The sequence below is a fragment of the Lontra canadensis genome, unplaced genomic scaffold (genome assembly GCF_010015895.1).
Source record: "Lontra canadensis isolate GAN:19392208 unplaced genomic scaffold, GSC_riverotter_1.0 scaffold27, whole genome shotgun sequence".
Lineage (NCBI taxonomy): Eukaryota > Metazoa > Chordata > Mammalia > Carnivora > Mustelidae > Lontra > Lontra canadensis.
This window is the reverse complement of record NW_022631021.1, coordinates 19,693,157-19,720,227: the sequence shown is the minus strand read 5'-3', so window position 1 is coordinate 19,720,227 and position 27,071 is coordinate 19,693,157. Positions and strand designations below refer to the sequence as shown.

At 41.3% G+C, this 27,071-nt stretch overlaps 1 protein-coding gene across 1 annotated transcript; it reads left to right on the top strand.

The window, feature by feature from the left end:
- The first annotated feature begins 3,635 nt into the window (after positions 1 to 3,635).
- IL17A (interleukin 17A) lies at positions 3,636 to 7,055 on the top strand. Its single transcript, XM_032864559.1, has 3 exons — positions 3,636 to 3,689; positions 5,138 to 5,334; positions 6,529 to 7,055. Exons 1-3 carry the CDS (start codon positions 3,663 to 3,665, stop codon positions 6,764 to 6,766), a joined length of 462 nt encoding a protein of 153 aa, XP_032720450.1. The 5' UTR covers positions 3,636 to 3,662; the 3' UTR covers positions 6,767 to 7,055.
- Positions 7,056 to 27,071: the final 20,016 nt, after the last annotated feature.

Sequence of the window (27,071 nt, the reverse complement as noted above, 5' to 3'; positions counted from 1 at the left end):
CCAATAATTCATCGTTCAGGATGGCCCTCAGAAACACAGACCATTGTGAATCCCTAACAGTGTTATGCTGGAGAGGAACAATGATACGATCAGGCTGACATTATGATTGATGTTTCCTATTTAATAAATCATGTGAATTTCATATATAGTAAGTCCTGTTTCTCAAAAGACAATAGTTTGGACCTCAACTCTGAACCTCTGGTACATAACACCATTAACATTTTGAAGTTGGGAGTAGGTGATCTAGACCTTGATAAATCGAATCTAAATCTGGGTCTCAGTTAAATCCTGACTTTGGCAATTCTCCAAGGCCTTCCAGATGACTCTCTATTACAGACATTCTCCTCCCCTAATATCATATCTTCATTTAAAGTGTCTGATGTGGCTTGCTGTATGCTAGCCCATTTTCAAAGTATCAGCCTCCAGATTTAAAACTCAAGAGGAAAGGGACCTGGGTGGCTTGGTTGGTTAAGTGTCTGCCTTTGGCTTGGGTCATGATCCCAGCGTCCTATGATGGAGCCCTGCATTGGGCTCTCTTCTCAGCAGGGAGCCTGCTTCTCCTCTCCCTCTGCCTGCTTCTTCCTCTCCCTCTACCAGCTGCTCCATCTGCTTGAGCTCTCTCTCTGTCAAATAAATAAATAAAATCTTAAAAAAAAAAAGGACTCCCTGCAACTACTATTTCCTTCTATTAGATCAAAAATCAAGAGAAAAGGGGTCTTGCTATTGATGTGCATGGCATTAAATAAAATGTCATGCTTGTCTTTTTACAGCTATTGCCTTTCAATGATAATACACACGAATCACTAATGATGTCACAGTGCCACCTCCTATACTGAGACAGACTATTGTTATTTTTTATTTTAAAAGGGCGTAGATGAGGTGCCTGGGTGGCTCAGTGGGTTAAAGCCTCTGCCTTTGGCTCAGGTCATGATCCCAGAGTCCTGGGATCGAGTCCCACATAGGGCTTGCTGCTCAGCAGGAAGCCTTCTTCCTCCTCTCTCTCTCTCTGCCTGCCTCTTTGCCTACTTGTGATCTCTGTCTGTCAAATAAATAAATAAAATCTTTAAAAAAAAAAACAAAAACAAAAAGGCCATAGAAAAGAAATTAAAATACAGTATCACAAAGATGATTTCATTGTGGTAAGCATAGCATGACATATAAACTTATATAAACTTGTAGAATCACTATGTTGTACACCTGAAAGTAATGTAATGTGTGCATCAACTATATTGAATGAAAGAAAGAAAGAAGGAGGAAGGAAGGGAGGGAACAATAGTATTTCAGTGGTAACTTCACCACCCAAGCAAGATTTTTTTCAAAATTAGCTTATTTATTTATTTTATTTTTTTAATGACAGTCTTAATTTTCCACTACATCAAAACAAAAGATTCCACAATACTCTCTCCTGAATGCAAAAGGAAGAAAATTTTCTTCTATCTCTCACATTGTTCTTTATTATAAGTAGAAAGGAATAAAGTTTGGTGTCTTAATAATGCCAAGGAGCCTTTAAAATCCTTTCCCTAAGTCAAGAAGCCCACAGACATTTCACCAGTATCATCCAGTGAAATTCACCCAGGATTTTGGCTCCCAGGAGTATTTCCTGGTCTCCAGCAGTGGACCTTCTCCTCATCCAAGTCCCAACTCCCAATCTGAAGTTTCCCGTGTCCTATAGATGTCTGTTTTCCAAGCCCTCAAAGAAGCAAGGAAAATCACAAAGTAAAATAATGCGCTGCTCCTATTTGCTCCCCCACAATTTTTTTTTGAAAATTCATAAATAATCAAAGATTACCTGATGCAAAAAACCTCATTCTATCATGAGAGAAACTGAGACTCAAGGACATGAGGTACCCAAAGGCATGAGTAGTTAATGGCAGAACCACAATGAACACAAACGTGCTTTCTTGTCCAGCATCCCAGGCATCCTAATTCTTAATCCAGCGTTCCCAGCCCACCCACCTCACCCCATCTCAACAGGTACTCAAACCTGAGCCAGCTGCTTCCATAGACAAATACAGAGAAAGAGACTCCCCACACTTCACACCTCCTTTATACTTCTGACCGTTCCTCTAGGAGGCACAGGCTTCTAGCTCAGGTGTGCATCTGGGAAAACAGACCTACTCAAGGCTGGGTACACCCCCACTCTGACCACCACTTCAAAATAATAATTTTTACACTTTTGTGAAAACCCACCACATTTCCCCAGACTTATTTTAGGGATTGGCATTTCAAAGTTGGCACACAGGCTGGATTTCACTAGTATAGGAGGCAGGCAATAGGGAGAACTAGACTCAGCCTTCCCCCCTTGGCCATCAACCAAAAGAATTGGCAGCAAGCACATTCTCCTCCACCTCATCCTTGCCTGAAAGCAAAAGGCAAGAAATTCTCCACTCTGGGGTGGTCCAAAATCAGCTATAACCTTGTCATACAACAAAAGGATCAGGATGGAGAGTCAAGGCATTCAATCAAAATGGTTATTGGAATACAGTTGGGTCCCAAAAAGAATATTCAAGATTCTGAGCTAACTAAACAACATTCATACTGTCAATCAGTCAAAATATTGAGCACTTACTGTTTACCAGACATCATGTTGAAGGATTATAAAAGAATCTAAAAATGGAAATAAACATATGTCTTAAATATGCTTTCTCCAGCCAAACAAAATAGAGTACAAAATGAAGCAAAAGTTATTATAGAAGTAGGTATAAGCTATGTGTTATGGGAGCTGTTTGTTCCAACTAAGAAAATCAAGACAGACCACCAGACCTAGAAGACACATTCAACAGGTTCTGGAGGAACAAGTAACATTTAACAGAATGTCATTTCAAAGATAGTACCTTAGCAAATGGCATGGAGGCATTAGAGGAAGGGGAATCAGGACCCATGAGTTCAGGTCATACAACACGGTCCCCTCACTCTTTCATTTCCATCTCACTCCTCTTGAAGAATGGCATGAGTTAACAAGTTGCTTGGTAACATGTAGTGTTAGACATGCCTTTAATAGTAAACCTCACATCTCTGGACCTAGTTATTAGTTTTTTAAGCAGAGTAAACATTTAACAAAGCAGGTGTTAATTCAGTGAAATAATATACCTTCACATCACTATATTTTTACTCACTTCTCAATTGTTTCTTTATATGGCAAGACCTTGAATAGTTTCTAGAATGGACTCCACAACATCTGTCTAGAGAATCTGGTGAGGAAAGGAATTATCCAATGGGAAATCAAGATACGTGACATCAGAAGACTTGAACGTTATAACAAACTTCCATTTGCCCATGAACCATTAAAATAGAGCATAGCTCTTATGACATCTTCATATGTGCCCATAAGTAAATGATACTAGCTCATCTTAGTCAGCTTCTGATAAGTAATAGTTCCTAGAATAATGAAGAAAGGACATAGTCTTTTAAAACATGAATTTCTGCCCTGTCCATTTTCCTTCAAAGTAGATACTACCTGTCACGAAGGGGAGGTTCTTTTCTGACCTCATTTGAGGATGGAACATTTAACTAAAATGCTGTCTTTCCTTTACCCACCTCAATACGTCAACGTAAGTGACCGCAGAGGAGCAAACTCTTATAAAAAGGGGCAAGTTAGCGCTACACTCCATCTCGAAGCAGGCACAAGTCGATCCATCTCCAGTCATCTGGGAAAGATTACAATGGCTCCTATGACAACTTCATCCATGGTGAGTCCTGCACTAATGTGCAATACTTCTGTTGATTTGGACCAGATAATATTTCTGGACTGCAGGCATGAAATTCTGGATTCTAACTATGGAGATTCAAGAATGCTGCATACATAGGATAGGATACTAAGGCTTTGGTAGATACTCGTCATTTTATAGCATTTTCAAGAACTGATACACATCAGTTTGAACGATGAGATTAAAACTGAAAGATAGCTAGATTGGGGCTAAACCACATGGAAAGTGTCACATGATGCTGTGCAGTGAGAAAGAATGCTTATTGAAAATCTGATTTTCTGAGTACAAGGGATTTAATATGATTCTCCAACAGCATTTTTCTTTATTCCATAATAAAATGGTACACTATCCTTGAGGATTTAATTAATGGCAACACTGACTTTCCTTTCCATTATTCTATTATTATACCATAAGCTTCTTTTTAAAGATTTATTTATTGGGGAGCCTGGGTGGCTCAGTGGGTTAAAGCCTCTGCCTTCGGCTCAGGTCATGATCCCGGGTCCTGGGATCGAGTTCTGAATCGGGCTCTCTGCTCGGCAGGGAGCCTGCTTCCTCCTCTCTCTGCCTGCCTTTCTGCCTACTTGTAATCTCTGTCTGTCAAATAAATAAATAAAATCTTAAAAAAATAAATAAAATAAAGATTTATTTATTGATTTGGGGGGGTTAGGGAGGGGAGAAAGGAGAGATGAGAGAGAATTTCCAGCAGACTTCCTGCTGAGCATGGAACCTGATGCAAGGCTCAATCTCACAACCCTGAGATCATGACCTGAGCCGAAATCAAGAGTCAGATGCTTAATCGCTGAGTCGCCCAGGCGCCCCTATTATACCATAGTCTAATACACCAAACCCACTTATTCTAATAGAGATATGTGTAACTATGGTTTAGAGAAGATGGTCTTTATATTTTTGAAATATTTAATTTAATTGATTACAGACTCAATATGTGTATATATGTAACTTTAGAAAAACTGGAAAATATACATAAGAAAACATAAGGTGGGGGGACAAGTTTGGGGTTGAATGTCTGCCCAGCATTTCTCACATGAACACGGATATGATATGACATGCATTTTCTACAGCCCTTTCTTCTAAGGCAAACATTTGACTTCACATAGGGTTTCACAGAATGCTAGGACAGAGACCAATGACTTGCCATTTTTACTAAAATTACTGCCAACCAATAAAAATAAGGTGTCTCTCCTAATTCAGAAGAAGAATGTTCAAGACTAGTAAACACTCCATGGTCTTATTTCAGTCATTATTTTCATCATACAACCAGTCTTTCATCGAACTGATCCAAAAATTTATTATAGAGCACCCTGGAACAGAGTATGTTCTCCATGATTAGCAATACAATAATCTTTACAATTTGTTAACAAAAACCACATGCTAATCCAATATCCTACCTTCTTTTCCCCATTCGTTTCCAGGCACTGCTGCTGCTGCTGAGCCTGATGGCTATTGCGAAGGCGGGAATAGCATTCCCACAAAATCCAGGATGCCCAAACACTGAGGACAAGAACTTCCCTCAGCATGTGAAGGTCAATCTGAATATCCTTAACGGGAATACGAACTCCAGAAGGCCCTCAGATTACCACAACCGATCCACGTCACCTTGGAATCTGTAGTACGTAATGGCTCCAGATAAAAATCTCTGTATTATTCTAACTTTCATGCAAAGGACTGCCAGTTAAGTCACCTTGAGGATGATTTTACTCAGAATCATCTGTCAAATCTGGAAGGACTGTTGTGCAAAGATTCTCAAATTTTATTCTACAGACTTCTTTGATGCGCAGGACCACCTCTCCCCCATACTACCTACCCCTTAGGTCTCACTGTCACCGACACCAAAAACCCACTCACGTTATTCATTATTCCAATATTTATGATGCCCCAAGTTTACTGGAAATTTATTTTTAAAAAAATTTATCTTGGGGATTAATGCTTGAATTCTCTTTAGCAGACCTACCACTGAGATGATTTGTTGAAAATAAGTAGTAATTAACTGGGATTTTTGTGCCTTTCTTTTTTTGGTCATATTAGCAGTGGGATAATATGGTTTGAAACCCAGTGAAGGAAATATCATGTTGGATATTTGCACCCCTTTTTGAGTCAGACAGCCTTGATCTATATCACCAACAGACCTATAAATGTTGTGCTCTTAGTACGGCTAATATTTAGACCCCATTAAGATAAAATACAAAATGGTTTTTAGTGTTTTGATTTTATGCAAAAACAAACAAACCAAAAAAAACACTTCAGTTATGTGGTGACTATAGCCTCCCATTACTAAGAATAGTTCAAATAAATCAAGTCAAAAGTCAAAGCAAGTCATTCACTCAGCTGGAGGAGAGAGGGAAGAGAAGGTTATAGAAGGGCTTAAGCTTTTGTTTCCAGCCCTTTGTGTCAGCTCTGGGCTCTATCCCATGACTGTGCTGTCAGATAAAATTTTTATCCCTTCCCTGCTTCAAAGGCAGACTTCATTAAGTCAGATTAATGGCTATCGTATACCTACATGATTCCCTTGGCCTTTCTCTATCATATATACCTTAAGAAATTGTCCTTTGTATCAAACTAAAATTCCCTCTGCAGTCTCATCTACCTTATTTGGTTCATTCTTCAAAGAAATTGGGAAAAACTGATCATTCTCTTCTATAACAATTCATGTGCCTGCAAATCCAAGCTTTCCCCAAACTTTGAGAATGTGCAATGCCCATGCTCTGTCACCCTGTGAATGTGCATCCCTTTGTTTATTCCTGTCTGATTTCCTCCCCGCTTTACCAGATACTCACTTTCTCCCTCGTTTTTGTGCCCCCTGCAGCCGCAACAAGGACCCTGAGAGATACCCCTCTGTGATCTGGGAGGCCAAGTGCCGCCATCTGGGCTGTGTCAGTGCTGAAGGGACGATAAACTACCACATGAACTCCGTCCCCATCCAGCAAGAGATCCTGGTTCTGCGAAGGGAGTCTCAGCACTGCCCCCACAGCTTCCGGCTGGAAAAGATGCTGGTGGCTGTGGGCTGCACCTGCGTCACCCCCATTGTGCGCCATGTGGCTTAAGAGCTTCTGGTCCCAGCTCCCCAGCACCGTTACTCTTTCTGGGGAGTACACCCAGCCCCATTTCTGACCAAACTCAATAGGCTTCTTCAACTAGTTCATCCAACTGAAGTTTCAGAGAGAACACTTTTTGTGCAGAGATAGAATCTGAATAATCTTTCCCTCTCTGCAGAGTGGAAAGTTTTGATTGAGTACCAATTTGCTTTCGGTGTGCTTTTCTAAGGGCTTTAAGCTATTTATGTATTTAATAGACCCTGAGATAACTTTGGGGCAGAAGATTTCATTTTAATGAATTACAGGCTTTATTTTGTATTTTTAAAAGATTTTATTTATTTATTTGACAGAGAGAGATCACAAGTAGGCAGAGAGGCAAGCAGAAACAGAGAGAGGAGGAAGCAGGCTCCCTGCTGAGCAGAGAGTCCAACGCAGGGCTCCATCCCAGGACCCTGAGATCATGACCTGAGCTGAAGGCACAGGCCCCAACCCACTGAGCCACCCAGGCGCCCCTTTATTTTGTATCTTTTAAGACACGATTCCAGACTTGAGAACTTTGTTATTTAACAGGTAAACCTATATTTATATGAACTATTTATGGATCTATTTATGTTTAAGTCTTTAGAGAAAGGTGAAAGAGTGTGATTATCTGTTCTGCCTAGGGAATTCCTACAGAGAATTTAGTGGCGGTCGAAAATTCTGTCTGAGGAGTGCATGACATGGCTGTAAAAAAGACTAAACCTTGTTTCCTATTTATTAATTCTGTAAATTGTTGAGGTTTCATGAGAGAGATGTCAAGTCTAACTCTACTCTGTTAAACCCTCATAATAAAAAAAATGTGTAATAAAGTTTGGAAAGAAAATCAGTTTCCTTATTTTTTTCTCACTTAAAATCCTTCAGAGAGGATTTGAAAGAGTATGCAGCTTTGCTGAAAGAACAAAACAAGGATGCCTGCGTGGCTTGGTGGGTTAAGCGTCTGCCTTTGGCTCAGGTCATAATCCCAGGGTCCTGGAATCAAGTCCCCCATCGAGCTCCTTGTTCAGCAGGGAGCCTGTTTCTCCCTCTGCCTGCTCTGCTTGTCACTCTCCCTGCTTGTGCTTTCTCTCTCTCTCTCTCTGACAAATAAAAAATAAAATCTAAGAAAGAAAGAAAGAGAAGGCCCTTGAATCATAGCACTCCATCCCAAGTCCACGTACTCAATTTTATAAGCCTTCCAGACAATAGAGGACCAAGGCTCTCATACTATTGGCCCATGCTGTGGACACAAGCATCCCAAAATGAACTAAGCAAATAAAAAGAAAGACCCTGGGGATACGGTCCATCGTTATTAAAGACCCTACAGAGAAAAAACAAGACCATCCCAAAAATGTGACCTGAAGTTTGACAGGAAGGAGGAAAAAGACATTATTTTCAAACTAGAATGTCCAGTCTCTCTCCAAACTCAGGCTTCTTTTGAAGATTAATGACAACTAGAGATCTAGAGAGGAACATTTTTTTCCTTCCTCAGGCCACACCCCAGGACTACCCCTTCCTGCTCCTGGCCTTTTATCCCATTCTCCCCAGGACAGAAAAAATAGCCACTGAGGCAAAACAAACTTCAAGTATGAGAAATATTCAGCCCAAGTAAAATAAAAACTGAATCATACTCAATTCCAGAGTAGTTTTGGGTTTCGAGTCATAACCTGTTCCCCCACCATGGCCCAGCACACTATCTTGCCCTACTTCTGGAGGGCCCTGGAAATTCTCAGGTCAGTCCAACCACCCCTTGCTTGGTGAAATCCATCCTGTGGGCTCCTTCATATTCCTTTTCCTCATGCTCCAGCCCCACTCAGATACCCGTGGTTTCTCTCTGCTCCTTTTCCAATTCCAAACTTAGGGGTCCTTCCTTCTGGTGTCATCTGTGTACTCACACGGATTCTCATGGCCGTCTCCTGTCCTGGTCCTTGCACAAGAGCTCCCCAGGCAGCTGCCACTGGCCCTTTCTTACCACCTTCCTGCTTTACAGACTTGTGTTCAAATCCTGCTCTTCATTTCCCAGTTTTCCCTGAATGGTGGTGGTGAAAATAAAAATCCGTTTCTGTTTTGGGATGGAGGGCCAGAAACAGGCAAATATACCCACAGTCCTGACCTATTCTTTCCCACGAGACAGTATTCCTGGAAATTCTGTGGGTGGAGAGCAGCAGTTACCTTCCCCATCTCCTTCCAGGAGGTCCTGCTTTTATTCTGTCTTCACTTTGCCCCATTAGCACCATCATCTGCCCAGTCCCCTAGAAATCTGGGAGGCATCCTGACGCTTCCCTCTTCCTCTTCCTCAGTCCTAATGTCCACAAATCACCAAACTCAGTAAGTTTCACTCTCCGGATGTTCTCCAATTAATCCCAGGTTCAGGGCATCATCTTTTCTCATCTCTCTTACTTTATTACAACAGCTTCCCGCTTGTCCTGGCGGCTACAGCTCCTGTCCTCCTCATCCTTCCTCCAGCATCTGTCTCTGGCACAAAAGCAGACTGGACAATAGTCACCTTCCATAACCTGGCCCTCCTGCTTTGCCTGCTTTATCTCATGTGCTTCCTCCCTGATGTGTACCCTGTAGCCATAGCGAACTTTTCTTGAACTCAATGTCTGTGTCATGCGGTCCCTTCTACCTTGAATGCCTTTACCACCGTCTCCTTCCTGTCTCTCCATTCAAACCTTGTTGTTATGGTCTGAATGTATATGTCTACCCCAAAATTCATATGTTGAAACTTAACCCCCAGCATGATGGGATTAAGAGATGGAGTCACTGGGGTGATTAGATCATAGAGGCAGAGCCCTCGAGAATGGGATTAATGTACTTGTAGCAGAGACCCCAAGAACTCCCTCTCTCCTTCTGCCAGGTGAGGATACAAGAAGAAGTCTTCAACCTGGAAGAAGGTCTTCATTCAGCTTTGGTCCCTCAATCTCAGACTTCTAGCCTCCAGGACTGTAAGAAATAAATTTCTGTCATTTGTAAGCTACATAGTCCATGGTATTTTTCCTTTTGGCAGCCCAAATAGCCTGACACCTGCCCTGACCCCCTCCCCTATCCCACTGCTCCACCCATGCTTTAAGACTCCAATAGGTGTCATTTCCTCTCAAGAGCCTTGCCAGACCCATCACTTCCAAGTAGGTCCCTCTCTTCTGAGCTCTAAGAGCACTTTGGGTATTGTTTATCACCACTATTAAATACTATATTGGATTTTTCTATTTAATCTTCAAGAGTCCCTTGAGATCCAGACCATTTGCACCTGACCTGGCATGTAGCAGCCAACGCTGAAGTAAACTTCGAACCATTGTCCACAGACACCTCGTAGTCAACAGGGACTAAACTCACTAGCTCTACTCCCAAATTAGTTCTCCTACTGCCTCTCTTATCAACTCAAATGACATCATCTACTTATTCATCTGAGCAAGAAATCTGAATTCTCTCTGTCACTCATTCCCTCAACTAATCCATGACAAACCTGTCATCAGTTCTCTTCTGTCTCTTACTTCTCTCGAACTCCAAAGTTACTATGAAAATTGCATTGTAAATGGCCTTTCTGCCTTGCTTCTCACAGTTTATAATTCAATGATTCTCAAACTTCCAGGGGACCTGATCAGTGTAGGTCATTAAAAGCTGTTGCAATAGGCAAAGCTCAAATAAATGAAAGTTTATTTCTTGTTCATGTTACTATCCAGCAGGGATTCTCAGGGAGCTTTGCCTCAGTAATATATTCAGGAACTCAGGCTGACAGAGGTTCTACCTTCTTAAAGCAGCAGCATCTAGAACTGCACAGTCTTAGGGCGCCTGTGTGGCTCAGTTGGGTGGTTAAGCATTCAACTCTTAATTTTGGCTCAGGTCATGGTCTCAGGGTTGTGAGATCAAGCCCTATGACAAGCTATGCACTGGGCCTGGAGTCTGCTTCAGATTCTCTCTGTCCCCCTCCCCCTACCCCTTCCCCACCTTCCTGGGTGTACATGCTCTCGAAGAAGAAGAAGGAGGAGGAGGAGGAGGAGGAGGAGAAAGAAATTCTGATTATCAGGTACAGTTAGAGCTGCATTGTCTTATACAGTAGCCACTAACCACATGTGGCTATCGAGCACCTGAAATGTAGCTGATCCTAATTGCATTGTGTTGTGTGTAAAATATGTACTTATTTCAAAGAATTGTTTTGTTATTTGTGAGTGTTGTTCTTTGCAAGAATTATTAGTTGTGAGGATCAATTATTAGTTGTGAGGGTCATGATTAAATATGTGGCTCACACAGAGAGGATACTACCAGTATACTTAGCATGCATTCTTCCTAAGTACAAAGCATGAACAATCTTATTACAGGCAGACAGAATATAAGATATGATGGTGTCTGTGGCAAATACTCTTAATATTTTGAGGGAGTTGGGGAAGTGGGACACTGTGATTATTGTTTTTCATTTTGGCTCCTTAGTCCTGGGGATTCTAGTCTTTTTCTCCCTTTTTTAAAAATTGAGATATAACTGACATATATTGTTTTAGTGTGAGGAGTATGACATCATGATTTGATTTATGTATATGTCACAAAATAATTACCACTGTAAGTTTAGTTAGTACCCATCAGCACACATAGTTACATTCTTTTGTCCTTATGATGACAACTTTTAAGATCTACTGTCTTAACAACTGTCAAATATATAATACAGTATTGTTACCTCTAGTCACTATGCTGCACATTACATCCCCAGGATTTATTTAACTTGTAAGTAGAAGTTTATACCTTTTGACCACCATCACCCATTTCAATATTTTTTAAATGTAAAATAGCTTGCTGACTTTTATATTAATAAAAGTTGAAATGATAATATTTTAGATGTGCTGGGTTGGCTAAATATATTATTAAAACTGAAATTACCAGAAATTCACCTGTTTCCTTTTTTTTAAGATTAGTTTGTTTGTTTGTTTGTTTGTTTGTTTGTTTGACAGACAGAGATCACAAGCAGTCAGAGAGACAGGCAGAGAGAGAGGGGAAGCAGGTTCCCTGCCGAGCAGAGATCCCAACACGGGGCTCCATCCCAGGATCATGTAAATAACAGGATCACCTGTTTCTTTTTACTTTTTTATTTTATTTATTTATTTTTTTGAGAAAGAGAACTGCAGGGGGTTGGGAGAAAGGGAGAGAATTTAAAGCAGGCTGCACATTCAGTGCAGAGCCCAACGCCAGGCTCCATCTCATGGCCGTGAGATCATGATCTGAGTCAAAACCAACAGTCAGATGCTTAACCAACTGAGCCACCTAGGTGCCCTTTTATTTTTTTTTAACATGGCTGCTAGAAATTTCAAATTAATATGTGCCCAGCACTATATTTCTCTTGGACATGTAGCCAAAGAAATTAAAGAGAAGGCGGAAAACTATATATGCAGGGTTTTTAAAAGACTTTATTTATTTACTTGACAGAGAGAAAGATAACGACAGAGAGCATGAGCAGTGAGGAAGAGGGAGAAGCAGACTCCCCACTGAGCAGGGAGCCCTACATGGGGCTCCATGCCAGGACCCTGAGATCATGACCTAAGCTAAAGGCAGACGCTTAACTGACTGACTGAGTCACCCAGGTGCCCCTACATGTGCCGGGTTTTTTTTTTTAAGATTTTATTTATCTATTTGAGAGAGAAAGAGAGGGAGAGAGAGAAAGCACAGGCAGGCAGAGGGGCAGAGGGAGAGAGAGAAGCAGACTCCCCACTGAGCAGGGACCCCCCCCCAACATGGGGCTCGATCTCAGGACCCGAGGATTGTGACCTGAGCCAAGAGCAATCGCCTGACTGAGCCACCCAGGTGCCCCTCTCTATGGGGAGTTTTTTTTTTACATTTTTTTTAATTTTTTATAAACATTTAATATATTTTTATCCCCAGGGGTACAGGTCTGTGAATCGCCAGGTTTACATACTTCACAGCACTCACCATAGCACATACCCATCCCAATGTCCATAACCCCACCCTCCCTCTCCCCACCCCTCTCCCCTCATCAGCCCTCAGTTTGTTTTGTGAGATTAAGAGTCACTTATGGTTTGTCTCCCTCCCAATCCCATCTTGTTTCATTTATTCTCCTACCCTCTTAACCCCCCATGTTGCATCTCCACTTCCTCATATCAGGGAGATCATATGATAGTTGTCTTTCTCCAATTGACTTATTTCGCTAAGCATGATACCCTCTAGTTCCATCCACGTCATCGCAAATGGCAAGGTTTCATTTCTTTTGATGGCTGCATAGTATTCCATTGTGTATATATACCACATCTTCCTGATCCATTCATCTGTTGATGGACATCTAGGTTCTTTCCATAGTTTGGCTATTGTGGACATTGCTGCTATAAATATTGGGCTGCATGTGCCCCTTCAGATCACTACGTTTGTATCTTTAGGGTCAATACCCAGTAGTGCAATTGCTGGGTCATAGGGTAGTTCTATTTTCAACATTTTGAGGAACCTCCATGCTGTTTTCCAGAGTGGTTGCACCAGCTTGCATTCCCACCAACAGTGTAGGAGGGTTCCCCTTTCTCCTCATCCTCGCCAGCATCTGTCATTTCCGGACTTGTTAATTTTAGCCATTCTGACTGATGTGAGGTGATATCTCATTGTGGTTTTGATTTGTATTTCCCTGATGCCGAGTGATGTGGAGCACTTTTTCATGTGTCTGTTGGCCATCTGGATGTCTTCTTTGCAGAAGTGTCTGTTCATGTCTTCTGCCCATTTCTTGATTGGATTATTTGTTCTTTGGGTGTTGAGTTTGCTAAGTTCTTTATAGATTTTGGACACTAGCCCTTTATCTGATATGTCGTTTGCAAATATCTTCTCCCATTCTGTCAGTTGTCTTTTGGTTTTGTGAACTGTTTCCTTTGCTGTGCAAAAGTTTTTGATCTTGATGAAATACCAACAGTTCATTTTTGCCCTTGCTTCCCTTGCCTTTGGCGATGTTCCTAGGAAGATGTTGCTGCCGCTGAGGTCAAAGAGGTTGCTGCCTGTGTTCTCCTCAAGGATTTTGATGGATTCCTTTCTCTCATTGAGGTCCTTCTTCCATTTTGAGTCTATTTTCGTGTGTGGTGTAAGGAAATGATCCAATTTCATTTTTCTGCATGTGGCTGTCCAATTCTCCCAACATAATTTATTGAAGAGGCTGTCTTTTTTCCATTGGACATTCTTTCCTGCTTTGTGGAAGATTAGTTGACCATAGAGTTAAGGGTCTATTTCTGGGCTCTCTATTCTGTTCCATTGATCGATGTGTCTGTTTTTGTGCCAGTACCATACTGTCTTGATGACAGCTTTGTAATAGAGCTTGAAGTCTGGAATTGTGATGCCACCAACTTTGGCTTTCTTTTCAATATTCCTCTGGCTATTCGAGGTCTTTTCTGGTTCCATATAAATTTTAGGATTATTCATTCTATTTCTTTGAAAAAAATGAATGGTATTTTGATAGGAATTGCATTAAATGTGTAGATTGCTTTAGGTAGCATAGACATTTTCACAATATTTGTTCTTCCAATCCATGAGCATGGAACATTTTTCCATTTCTTTGTGTCTTCCTCAATTTCTTTCATGAGTACTTTATAGTTTTCTGAGTACAGATTCTTAGCCTCTTTGGTTAGGTTTATTCCTAGGTATCTTATAGTTTTGGGTGCAATTGTAAATGGGATTGACTCCTTAATTTCTCTTTCTTCAGTCTTGTTGTTGGTGGAGAGAAATGCAACTGATTTCTGTGCATTGATTTTATATCCTGACACTTTACTGAATTCCTGTACAAGTTCTAGCAGTTTTGGAGTGGAGTCTTTTGGGTTTTCCACATATAATATCATATCATCTGCGAAGAGTGATAGTTTGACTTCTTCTTTGCTGATTTGGATGCCTTTAATTTCCTTTTGTTGTCTGATTGCTGAGGCTAGGACTTCTAGTACTATGTTGAATAGCAGTGGTGATAATGGACATCCCTGCCGTGTTCCTGACCTTAGCAGAAAAGCTTTCAGTTTTTCTCCATTGAGAATGATATTTGCGGTGGGTTTTTCATAGATGGCTTTGATAATATTGAGGTATGTGCCCTCTATCCCTACACTTCGAAGAGTTTTGATCAGGAAGGGATGCTGCACTTTGACAAATGCTTTTTCAGCATCTATTGAGAGTATCATATGGTTCTTGTTCTTTCTTTTATTAATGTGTTGTATCACATTGATTGATTTGCGGATGTTGAACCAACCTTGCAGCCCTGGAATAAATCCCACTTGGTCGTGGTGAATAATCCTTTTAATGTACTGTTGAATTCTACTGGCTAGTATTTTCGTGAGAATTTTCGCATCTGTATTCATCAAGGATATTGGTCTGTACTTCTCTTTTTTGATGGGATCCTTGTTTGGTTTTGGGATCAAGGTAATGCTGGCCTCATAAAATGAGTTTGGAAGTTTTCCTTCCTTTTCTATTTTTTGGAACAGTTTCAGGAGAATAGGAATTAGTTCTTCTTTAAATGTTTGGTAGAATTCCCCTGGGAAGTCTATGGGCAGTTTTGGGGTTTTTTTTTTTTTAAGGGTCTTTTTTTAAATGTTTTAAATTTATTTTCAGTGTAACAGTATTCATTATTTTTGCACCACACCCAGTGCTCCATGCAATCTGTGCCCTCTCCAATACCCACCACCTGGTTCCTCCAACCTCCCACCCCCCACCCCTTCAAAACCCTCAGATTGTTTTTCAGAGTCCATAATCTCTCCTGGTTCACCTCCCCTTCCAATTTCCCTCAACTCTCTTCTCCTCTCTAACTCCCCTTGTCCTCCATGCTATTTGTTATGCTCCACAAATAAGTGAAACCATATGATAATTGACTCTCTCTGCTTGACTTAGTTCACTCAGCATAATCTCTTCCAGTCCCGTCCATATTGCTACAAAAGTTGGGTATTCATCCTTTCTGATGGAGGCATAATACTCCATAGTGTATATGGACCACATCTTCCTTATCTGTTTGTCCGTTGAAGGGCATCTTGGTTCTTTCCACAGTTTGGCGACCATGGCCATTGATGCTATAAACATTGGGGTACAGATGGCCCTTCTTGTCACTACATCTGTATCTTTGGGGTAAATACCCAGTAGTGCAATTGCAGGGTCATAGGGAAGTTCTATTTTTAATTTCTTGAGGAATCGCCACACTGTTCTCCAAAGTGGCTGCACCAACTTGCATTCTTTTTTTTTTTTAAGATTTTATTTATTTATTTGACAGAGAGAGAGAGAGATCACAAGCAGGCAGAGAGGTAGGCAGAGAGAGGAGGAAGCAGGCTCACTAGAGAGCAGAAAGCCCGATGCGGGGCTTGATCCCAGAACCCTGAGATCATGACCTGAGCCGAAGGCAGAGGCTTAACCCACTGAGCCACCCAGGCGCCCCACCAACTTGCATTCTTAAGAGCCAATCTCATTGGTCAAAATTCAATCACATAGAACCAAATTAATACCAATGAAGACTGAGAAATGTAGCCTTTTTGCATATTCAAAAAAAGGAAAATGTAATGGGATTTGGTGAGACAGAGTGTTACCTCTGCCACAGGACATATGAATGAAGGCTCATTCATGACATACTCCCAGTTATACAATTCCAAACAGCTGAGCTATTATGTGGCCACTTTCTAATGTTAGAAAGCCTAGGTCGCACTTGAGAGTGATATTATTCTAGGAATAATCTTGAATCTAATTTTTTAAGAAATATTCTTTACAAATTTTGGTATTTTAACATACTACAAAACAAATAACTTTGTTGTAATGCACCTTACAACCAACTGGAGCACACAAGATGGCGTTGTTACCATGCAGCAACCATTGCTCTGTTTCCTTTCTCTCCGTCTTTCAAGGGTGTTCTTTCTAAAACACAGATCTGATCCCATAACTGCCCTGTTCACTCTTAATTCCCCCATGCCTTATGATAAAGTGCAAACTCTCTCGCATGACGCAAATATCCCTCCATGACCTTGCCCAGGCCACCCCTCACAGTGCCCCAGACCACTTGATCCCTCTCCACCACTGGCACTCAATGCCATGCATAACTCTTTCCCACATCTGGGGTTTTGCTTATATTTCTTGCTACTCTGGAATTTCGTTCTTGGTTTCCCCATTTCTCATCACCTTTAAAAGGGTGTAAATATCTCTGGAGATGGCGTTTGAGAAACTATTCTTAACAAACTTCCCAGGTGGTGCATTCTGTCTGGTAACCCTCTACAGACCATCCTTGGGGAGGACTATTAGAGAGGATCAATTTGAGATGTTCTCTGAATACAGATGAAGAGTACAAAGAAAAGAAGAGATGATAAATACAAACTGATAGGAGATATAAAAGTCAGTGAGCAGAGATGAAATATATGAACAACAAATAAGAAACCTGGGTTAAAAAGAAAGAAAGAAAGAAAGAAAGAAAGAAAGAAAGAACAGAACCTGGATAAATCAAAGAGATACAATAAAAAAAGTTATAATAGGATAAAGTATTCCATGGTTGTGGAATTGTTTTTTTTTTTTTTTAAGTGGATCTAGGGGGTGTCTGGGTGGCTCAGTGGGTTAAGGCTCTGCCTTCAGCTCAGATTATGATCTCAGGGTCCTGGGATCAAGCCCCAAATCAGACTCTTTGCTCAGCGGGGAGCCTGCTTCCCCCTCTCTCTCTGCCCGCCTCTCTGCCTGCTTGTTATCTCTCTCTCTGTGTCAAATAAATAAATAAAATCTTTTTTAAAAAGTGAATCTGGAAAGTACATTTAGACCAAATTAATTAAAAGAGACCACACTCAAACATACTGCACCAGTTTTGTTTTGTTTTTTAATTTTCAGAATGAAAAAGATATAGGACTCACAGTCAGGAGGAAAATATAAAATACCCAATCAGGAACCAAAACTATATTGATGTCAGACTTTTCCACAACAAACACCAGGAAGTAATGGAGTAAAATCTTCAAAATACTGAGGGAGAGAAAGTGATCTCACATGGTGCCTGCTTAGGCAAGACTTCTTTGATCACCGAGTGATAAATTTGGGAAATTTTATTGACTTGTACACTTATGAGTTGTACACTTCTCCATATGTCTGTAATGGCTCAATACAAATTTTGCTTAAGAAAAAAGAACAATGTTTAGTACATGTAGGTTCCCAATAAATATTTGCTAAATAAAAGAATAAATGATTTAACCAAAAATTCTTTACGCAATAACATTCTGTAAGGTCGACAGAAAGACTTTCTCAAACACATGAGGATGGAGGGAAATGGAGACACCCTTCTAAGTAAAAACAATATTCGGAAATATGCTTTAGTTGATTGAGACATGAACCAAAGCTAGGGATTTAAGAATGGGCACCTTTGTCCTGACATTCCTAGAGAGTATTATGTTGAGTGAAATCAGTCAGACTGAGGAAGACAAATACCACATGATCCACTCATAAGTGGAATCTTTAAAAAATGAATAAACAAACAAAAAGCAAAATCAGACCTATGAATAGAGAACAAACTGGTGGTTGCCGGAGGGGACGGCAATGGTGGGATAGGCAAAATGGGTGCAGGGGAGTGGGAGATACAGGCCTCCAGTTATGGCATGAGTAAATCATAAGGATAAAAGTCAGAGCATAAGGAATATACAGTCAGTGATACTGTACTAGAAATGTGATAGGACAGGTGGTAACTACACTTGCAGTGAACACTGCATCATGTATAAACTTGTGAAGTCACTAAGTTGTACACCTGAAACTAATGTAATATTGTGTGTCAACTATAGTCAAATTGAAAAGAAAAATAAATAACGTGCTCCATCAAAACAAGAGCATAAACCAAGACATAGAAGATGAGTCAACACAAGAAAGAGGCAAAGGAACTTCTTGGTAGACTGGCAAAGAAGATGCCAGGATGGCAGCCATGCACCAGGGATGGAGGGCACCCAGTCTAGATTGGAGCCATAAGATTCAAGAGACACACCTATTAAAGACTGTTATCAGTAACAGTCCCCCACCCCCAACTCAGCTCTGGAATTTAAGAACGGAAGAGCCGGAAAATTATATTGCAGATTCTTATTCATAATTGGCCTCTCTTGACTATGAGCTGAAGAACTTCTTGCCCTGCTGACTGGACTAGTTTAAGACACTCAGCTCCCTGCCACCAAAGGGTCTGTTTTAATCTACCTTTGAAAACTGAAGATTGGGCCTGGTAGTCTCAGAAATAGACAAGACAGAGCAGCTTGCTCACCATGACTATCCTTCTGTTGGACCTGGAGAAGGAGCATTATCAGTTAGGGTAGGCTAAATGGCTGAGGAACAGATCTAGAATGTTTCATGGTGGAACAGAAGTTTATCCCCACTCACATGCTGTAGACTGAATGTTTGTGTGCCCCCGAAATTCATATGTTGAAAGCTAATCCCCAGTGTGATGGGATTTGGAGATGGTGCCTCTGGGAGGCCAGGGGGCCATGAGGGAGGAGCCCGCATGAATAAGATTAATGCCCTTATAAAAGAGGCCCCAGAAAGTTCCCTCACCCTCTCTGCTATGCAAGGACACGGCCTCCAGAACTGGGAGAAATAAGTTTCTGTTGCTTATATGCCACCTAGTCTCTAGTTTTCTGTTATAGGAGCCCAAGTGGACTAAAATAGCACATAAGACTTCAAGTGAAACGTTCCTGGTCACTGTGCCTGCACCCTTTATGTGGAGGTTTGGGAACCCAGTGTCCTTTCCCTCCCATGTAAGGGTGCTGGGAAATGAGACCCCTGCATGAGCAGAAGCATCCCAGCTACAACTCTGCTCCAGATTCTGAGGCAGCTGGCCACTCTGCTTGTCTGGGCCCACCGCACACCTCTCAGGGTTTCCCAGGTCTCACTCCTGCCTGGTCCAGGTGCTCTTGCAAAGTCTCAGGAAAGCTGAAGGCAGACCCCAACCAAGATAAAGGATTCCACAGCTCCTGGGTGGCCCCCAAAACAGTGCGGATGTGGCCTCTCACCAGCTAGTTTTGTGGTTGCCCTTTGGTTTTTCACAACTAAGCAATATGTCATTTAAGGATGTAAACATAAATGTGATATGACTATTTTAAAAAGCAATAGAAAGAGGAACATAAAAATCAGGACAGTGGTCCCTTCTAGAGGGAAAAGAGGGGGAGGGGAGGGGCACCAGGACCTCAAGTCCTGGCAATATTTCACTTCTTATCTTGGACAGCACAGTTTCAGGTGTTGGGAGTTTGTTTGTTTTTATTTAATTCTTTAAATTATACACATACATTTTATTATTTCTTGCACAAAAAGATGCATTTCACAATTAAAATGTTTTAAAAGAATAGGGTGGTTGAGTGATGGACATTGGGGAGGGTATGTGCTATGGAGAGTGCTGTGAAATGTATAAGCCCGATGATTCACAGACCTGTACCCCTGCAGCAAGTAATACATTATATGTTAATAAAAACAATTTTAAAAGAAAGGTTTTAAAAGATATGGGGGAAAAACACAAAGGAAAAAAGTGACAGACTCAGCCACACAGAACTGTAAATCTTCTATATGTTGAAACATTAAACTGAAAGGCAAGCAACAAATTGGGAAAATATTTGTCACAAATACGGCAAGACATTAATATCTGGCTTATTAATCTAAGAACTAAACACACTTCTACCTGTGCCCTTGCTGTTCCCTTCCCCAGGACACGCTTCCCCAAACAACCTCATGAGCTTCTCTTTCCTTATTTTAATCTTCTAACATATGTCACTTTCTCAGTGAAGGTTTCTCTGACCACCCTGTCACTCTTTCCACAACTTCTCTGATTTATTTTTCTCCGTGGTGTACATTGCTCCTAACATACTATGTCACTTACTTATCCTGCTTTTGTTTCTCCTCACTAGAGTCAAACTCCTTGTGGGCAGGAATATTTGTCTACTTTGTTCACTGCTTTATCCCCTCTGCCCCCCACAGTGCTCTAACAGTTCCTAGCACCCTGCAGTAGATATTTATTAACTGATTGACTATGAAAATCTCATGTTAATTGATAAGACAATCATTAAGAACATCTGCTCAAAGGACAGAAGATGTAAACTGAAAATGTAGTAAGGGACCAAAACGTCTTTGAAACCTATACAGAAACATTTATTGTCACTAATGATCAAATAAGTTCACATTAAAAAATTACCTACCTTTCACCTATCAAATTAGCAGTCAGTTTTTTAAGTCTAACTGTATTGGCAATAATGTGCTAAAATGAGCAATTATTCACTGCTAGTAAGCATAAATGAGTACAGCATTCTGAAAAGCAATTTATAATTTAAGAAATTTGTGTGTTCATGCTCTTTGGACCAGTAACTACACTTCTAGAAAGTTATCAGAGCAAAATGATTTTAAAATATACAAATAAAGCTCTGTGTACAAAACTATGATAGCTTATAAAATATCATCATGAAAATTTTTCAAATGTTTAAAATGTTATTAAAAATGAGTAAAAATCAGGACAAGAGAAAATAGTTCAACTATTTGAAAGAAAACATTAAAAAGTAAGAAGGAAATACATAAAAATACTAATAGGAATTACCTGAATCATAGGGATGGAGAATTTTAATATTTTCTTATAATTTCTGATTTTTTTAAATTTTTTAAAAAGATTTATTTATTTATTTATTTATTTGAGAGAGAGCACGCGTGAGAGAGAGCTTGGTGGGGGGAGGGGCAGCGGGAGAGGGAGAGAGATTCTCAAGCAGACTCCCTGCTGAATGTGGAGCCCATCCTGGGCTCAGTCTCACAACCTTGAGACCATGACATGAGCTGAAATCATGAGCTGGTCACTTAACTGACTGAGCTACCCAGATTCCCCTATAATTTCTGATTTTAAATGAACATCTACTTCTTTTTAAAATGATGGTACCTTTGTGATCTGTAAATCGGCTTTTTTTTTTTATTTGACAGACAGAGATCACAAGCAGGCAGAGAGGCAGTAAGGGGGCGGGGGCTCTCTGCTCAGCTCTCTGCTGAGCGGAGAGCCTGATGCGGGGCTAGATCCCAGGACCCTGAGATCATGACCTGAGCCTAAGGCAGAGGCATTAACCCACTGAGGCACCCAGGTGCCCCTGTAAATCAGCATCTTTAAAAACAATGGTTATTTGGTAATTCAAATAAGTCATTTCCACATTTAATGAAATAGTATAATGCATTTGTCGTAGCCAAATGGCAGAGAAGTGATATGAAATAGTATAATCTGGGAAATGTGAAATTATATGAAAATGGCTCTAGGAAAGAGTATCTGAAACCTGCAACTTCACATTGACAAAAACAAAAACAAAATAACACAAAAATAGAGAGAGAGTCCACCATGCTTGTGGTCCATTGCACCATCTTGTGGCGGCACACTCAAGTAGAGAAGCAGCAAGGAAAGAACCCATGTGAGCTGGGAATAAACGACAAAATCTAGCAAATAATTCCCTATAAAAACAAAGCCTCATATTCAAAACATCAGGGGAAATCTCTCACCCACACAAAGCAACAGTGAGCTAAGCACATGCTTTCATCCGTTTTATGTTGTCCTATCAGTTTGCTGGAATGAAGGACACAGCCATAGACACAGAACGGCCAAACTCTGTTAAAAACTACTTATGCTGAAGGCACAGTAAGTCAGTCTACTTAGGGCATAAACTAGCCACAGGGGTTATTTCTCCTGATCATATTAAGGTCATCACTGCCACAGCCCCACCACTTGCTCAGCACTTGTGATGTCTTGTGATGTCTCAGATGAAAAATCAATTCAGCAAGTTCAAAAAACAAGTTATGGGGGCAGTTTAGGCGGAGGTGGGGAAACAGGAGGAAATTGGGTTCAGAGGAGTTAAAATATCAAAATGTCACAAGTTGAAATGCTAAGAAAATACTAATGGTTTTCCACCTCTTAGAATGGGGAAGATTTTTAAATATTACATCACCTACTCTGACCAAGCTTTCATCCCATCAATTCCCCAAAATGGTTCCTGTCAGCAATGACTTCCATGTTGCCAAATTCCATGGCCATTTCTCAGTCTTCATCTCACCCCTCCCTTCAGCAACATTTGATATGTAGAAACATTCCCTCCTTTCTTTTTTCCACAGCTTTCATTCCATGGCTAACCTTGCAAGCAAGTTTTCTTCAGATATAAAAGCACTATGACTACACCATGAAGGGCAAGTGGAAAGATAAATAAAAAGGTCCCACATACATATGCCCCTTCCATATGCCAGCCAAGTGCCAAGGGTTCTCCTTAGTTACCACATTTAATCCTCCACAACCATCCTTCCTCCATCTTAAACATCAAGAATGCCATACTTGAGTTATGAGGCTAGCTGATCTTTCCCTCAGCCTTCTTCTTCAGACTGCATAGTAGAAAAGCCATGCCCACAGGCTCCTTCCTGCTAGCAAGAAAGTCGTAGCTAATTTCCTAGAGGGAAAGCAAAGATCTCACTTGGAACCTAGTGTCAGAGACCTAGGGAAATCCATGCTTCCCATGTTTCTAAGTCTTGGAGGGGTTCTGCCAGCCCATCTTTCCTCCAAATGTGGCTCATACTCTCACCAGTTACCGCAGGGCACTGGGCCGGAGTTCAAGTTGGAAGGAATACCTATTTTTCCAGGGTATCTGTTGTCAAATGTCTTGGGCTCTGAAAGATGCTCAAAAGGTCCACCAAGAAGCCCTGTGCTATAGACCCGCAGCCCATCTGCCCTGGACAAAACAGTGAATGAGATGAAATCGAATTTTCCTTGATTTGTTTAATGATCAGTTTCTCCTGCTGCTTTATCAACAGGTTCCAGCCGCAGCTCCCTGTGCTGACTGTGACCACATTTCCAATGGGAAAATACATCAAGACAGGAGGTCTCAAAAGATCTGTGTGCTACTTCTGGGTGGGAAAAGAACTTCCGTGAAGAAGTTTCACCTTCGAAGTGTCGACATTTTCAGGATAGATTCAATGACTTGGGGAGAAATGAGAATATAAAACCCAAGCTAGCTTATACACTGTGAAACAAGCAGAGGCTCTTCCCTTGTTCAAATTCTCTCTGTCCCCCTCTTCTCGACAAATCATCAGTTTCTATTTTCCCTCTATCCTCCTCTCAGCTGCCTTTCAAGGGGGTTTCTAATCCATGCTATGATATCAGGGACAGACATTAATGTGTCATTTCACCTCGCACATTTTCATTTTATTTCCCTATGAGCCCAAAAGAATTATCAAATAGTGGGCACCCAGGCACCATTGAGTGAAGCAAAGAAGGCTTTTCTCACTCCCCAAAATCCAGAGGCAGCAGAGCATTTGATAATGAGCCTGACCTTGCTTTTGACAGCCCTGGTCGACACGTGGCCTCAGCTTTAGTAATTCTGGAGGTCCCTAATAATGCTCATTGCGCTGCTAGCATGGTCATAGCACCTAGGGTATAGAGAAGGCTCGACCACTCAAATGATTTGCTATTGCATTTATTTTTTTTCTATTGGCTGGGCAACTGGCTCTACTGTGTATAAAAGTGGTCAGCAGCAAATCCTGAACCCCCACTAATATTGTGCTGGAATGCACAGACCAGACAAAGAGAGAGCTGAGTCAGCGTGTGCCACTACATGTTTGGGCTTATTCCTGCGATGGGTTTTCCTCTTCTGCTGGGAAGGCCCCCTTTCTCCCTTCTGCTTGGATGTGGGTCCCATTTGGAGGTCAATCTGCGCCATACATGCTCTCCTTTCCTCAGCCCCGATCAAATTCCAGGGGGAGGGAATGGGGGATTTAATGTAACAATGGGTTTTTACGAATTTGATGAGTTTTCTCCTTCTTTGAGAGTATTGGTTTGATGCTTACTCTGTGCCTATTTTTGAACTAAGCATTTACGACCAAAAAAGGGACACATAAGACCATCTCCCTAGAGGAGACTGTGCCTACCCCTCCCTTCTCTTTCTCTTCCCCCTCTCCTCCCCTTCTCCTACTTCTTCTCCTTCTTGCTCACTTTTTGTTCTCCAAGAATTAAAAGTTCTCCACAGACGAAAGATAGAGCTTCTCCAGAGGCTAGGGCACATACATAGGTCCATTTTACAACGTTCCTAAGCCTTAGACACTCCTCCTTTTGAAGGCTCACCACCCATGAGACCCAACCATAAAAATTCATCTATACCCAACCATAAGCAAAATTTGCATATAATTATTTGAGTTGATAAAATGTAATTGGCTAGGGCACCTGGGTGGCTCAGTCATTAAGCATCTGCCTTGGCTCAGGTCATGATCTCAGGGTCCTGGAATTGAGTCCCACATCAGACTCCCTGCTTGGCGGGAAGCCTGCTTCTCTCTCTCCTGCCCACCCCCCTGCTTATGTTCCCTCTCTCTGTGTGTCTCTCTATGTCAAATAAATAAATAAAATCTTTTTTTATTTATTGACTAGTTGACATGATGCTTGATTCTGTGTAAGTACCTAATTTTTTTAAAAAGACAAATAAAATTTAACTTTGTTTTTCTGATATCAGTTTCCTTTGACATTTGGGAGCCAGTTAATTCCCTTTTTCACACTTCGAATATTTTTTAAGCTCGAGAAAGGTGTATAAACCCTGAGCACTACACACTAGAGCAGAGAAGACAAACAGCTCTGGTTGGATTAGGGTTAGCCCAGATCTATCCGTTATTTAGCTGTATGAGTTCGGGTAAATTACTTAAGTTCTCTGAGCTTCAGTCACCCTACAAGTCAAATGAACCCATTCAGGCATAACTTAGCAAGCTCTGAGCCCACAACTTTCATAGAAATGCAGTTCAATGACTAACTGTTTTTCCAAATTTTCTCATTCCGAGTCTTAAAGCACACAGAGTCCCCGGCCATGTTACTCTGAGCTAAACAGAAAGTATGATATAGATTGAGATTGGAAAGAGCCTGTGTGAATATAGCATCTCCTGCCCTTAAGTTCTAAGGCTCAGTCACTGAGAACCTCAAATGGAATGTGCTGAAGCAGTGACAGAGTCTCTGAGAATCATTCTTTTTTTTAAAGATCGTATTTGTTTATTTGAGAGAGAGAGAGAGAGGACATGAGCAAGGGGAAGGGCAGAAGGACAGGCAGACATCCTACTAAGCAGGGAGGCCAATGCAGGGCTCAACCCCAGGACCCTGAGATCATGACCTGAGTCGAAGGCAGGCTCTCAACTGACTGAGACACCCAGGCATCCCTCTAAGGAACAATCTTGTGTTTGCTTTTGTTCATTCCTACCCTCACTCTTCAAGCCCCAGGCTCTGTGTTCTGCAACAAAAATAATGACTCTTTCATTCACACTCATGGGGAGCATCCAATGTGGAGATCCAAATCTCAGACATCTTGTGCTCATGTGTCTTGGTGGGGGGGTGCCTGAGGAGACAGGGCTGAAAAAGAGAAGCACACAGACGGGCCCAAGCAACAAGGGCTGGAACCACATGGAGGCATCTCAGAGTGTCAGTGGTGGAGCAGAGTTTGCAAAGAGTAAGAAAACAGTTTTTTTCTTCAACTGAATAGCTTTTCCTGGTTATTCTCCTCAATAGCAAACCCAAATAACCAAGCACAGTTGGCTTTTCAGCCATTTCATTAAGAGCATGCAACTCTTAATCTCAGGGTTGTGAGCTCAAGTACCACAATGGACAAGGAGCCTACTTAAGATTTTTTAAAAGAGCAATATAGATTAATCATTTTACTGTTTCCATTGTGTTGAGCACTAATTTGGAGGAAAACATCCTGCTAGGGACTATGGAAATAGTCAAGGATGAACAATGAAGGTCCCATCCTCAAAGAACCTGTAGTCTGATAGGGTCAGGGAAAGTGGGGATAGGGGATAAGTATGAAGAAAGAATTGAGGTCCTGTGGCAGGATACTGACTAAATTAGTGAGACAGATTACAAGTGTCAAAGACTTTCAAAAGAAAAACACTTCACTTTTGGAGAGGATGGCCAAGAAGAGCTTCACCCAGGATAAGAAATTTGAGCTGTGCCTGGGAAAAGTTTCAGAATATCTGGAAAAAGAAGTGGTAAAAGTAACTAAGAAAGAGGAGGGAGAAGGGGAGGCAGGAAAAGCGGGGGGAAGCAAGCAAGCAGGGTCATGGTCCAGGTGTTTCCTGTTTCTTAGACTAAAGAGGCATATTTAGAATCCAGGTTCAGTAGCTCAGAGCCTGTCACAAAAAGAACAATAAGAAAGGATAGTGCTAACACCAACAAGAGAGGCCTAGAGACTTCAAGAGTGGTTGTCCTTGTGCTTGCTTCCTCACATCCTCACGCACCAGCTCTCACCACGTGTACAATTTAGAGCAGAGCTGAGAAAGTTAATTCTCAATGCATGTTGCTGGGGAGATAGGGGAAGTCCATATGTGTCTGTGGTTAAAAGCAAGCAGACTTAAAAGGCTCATA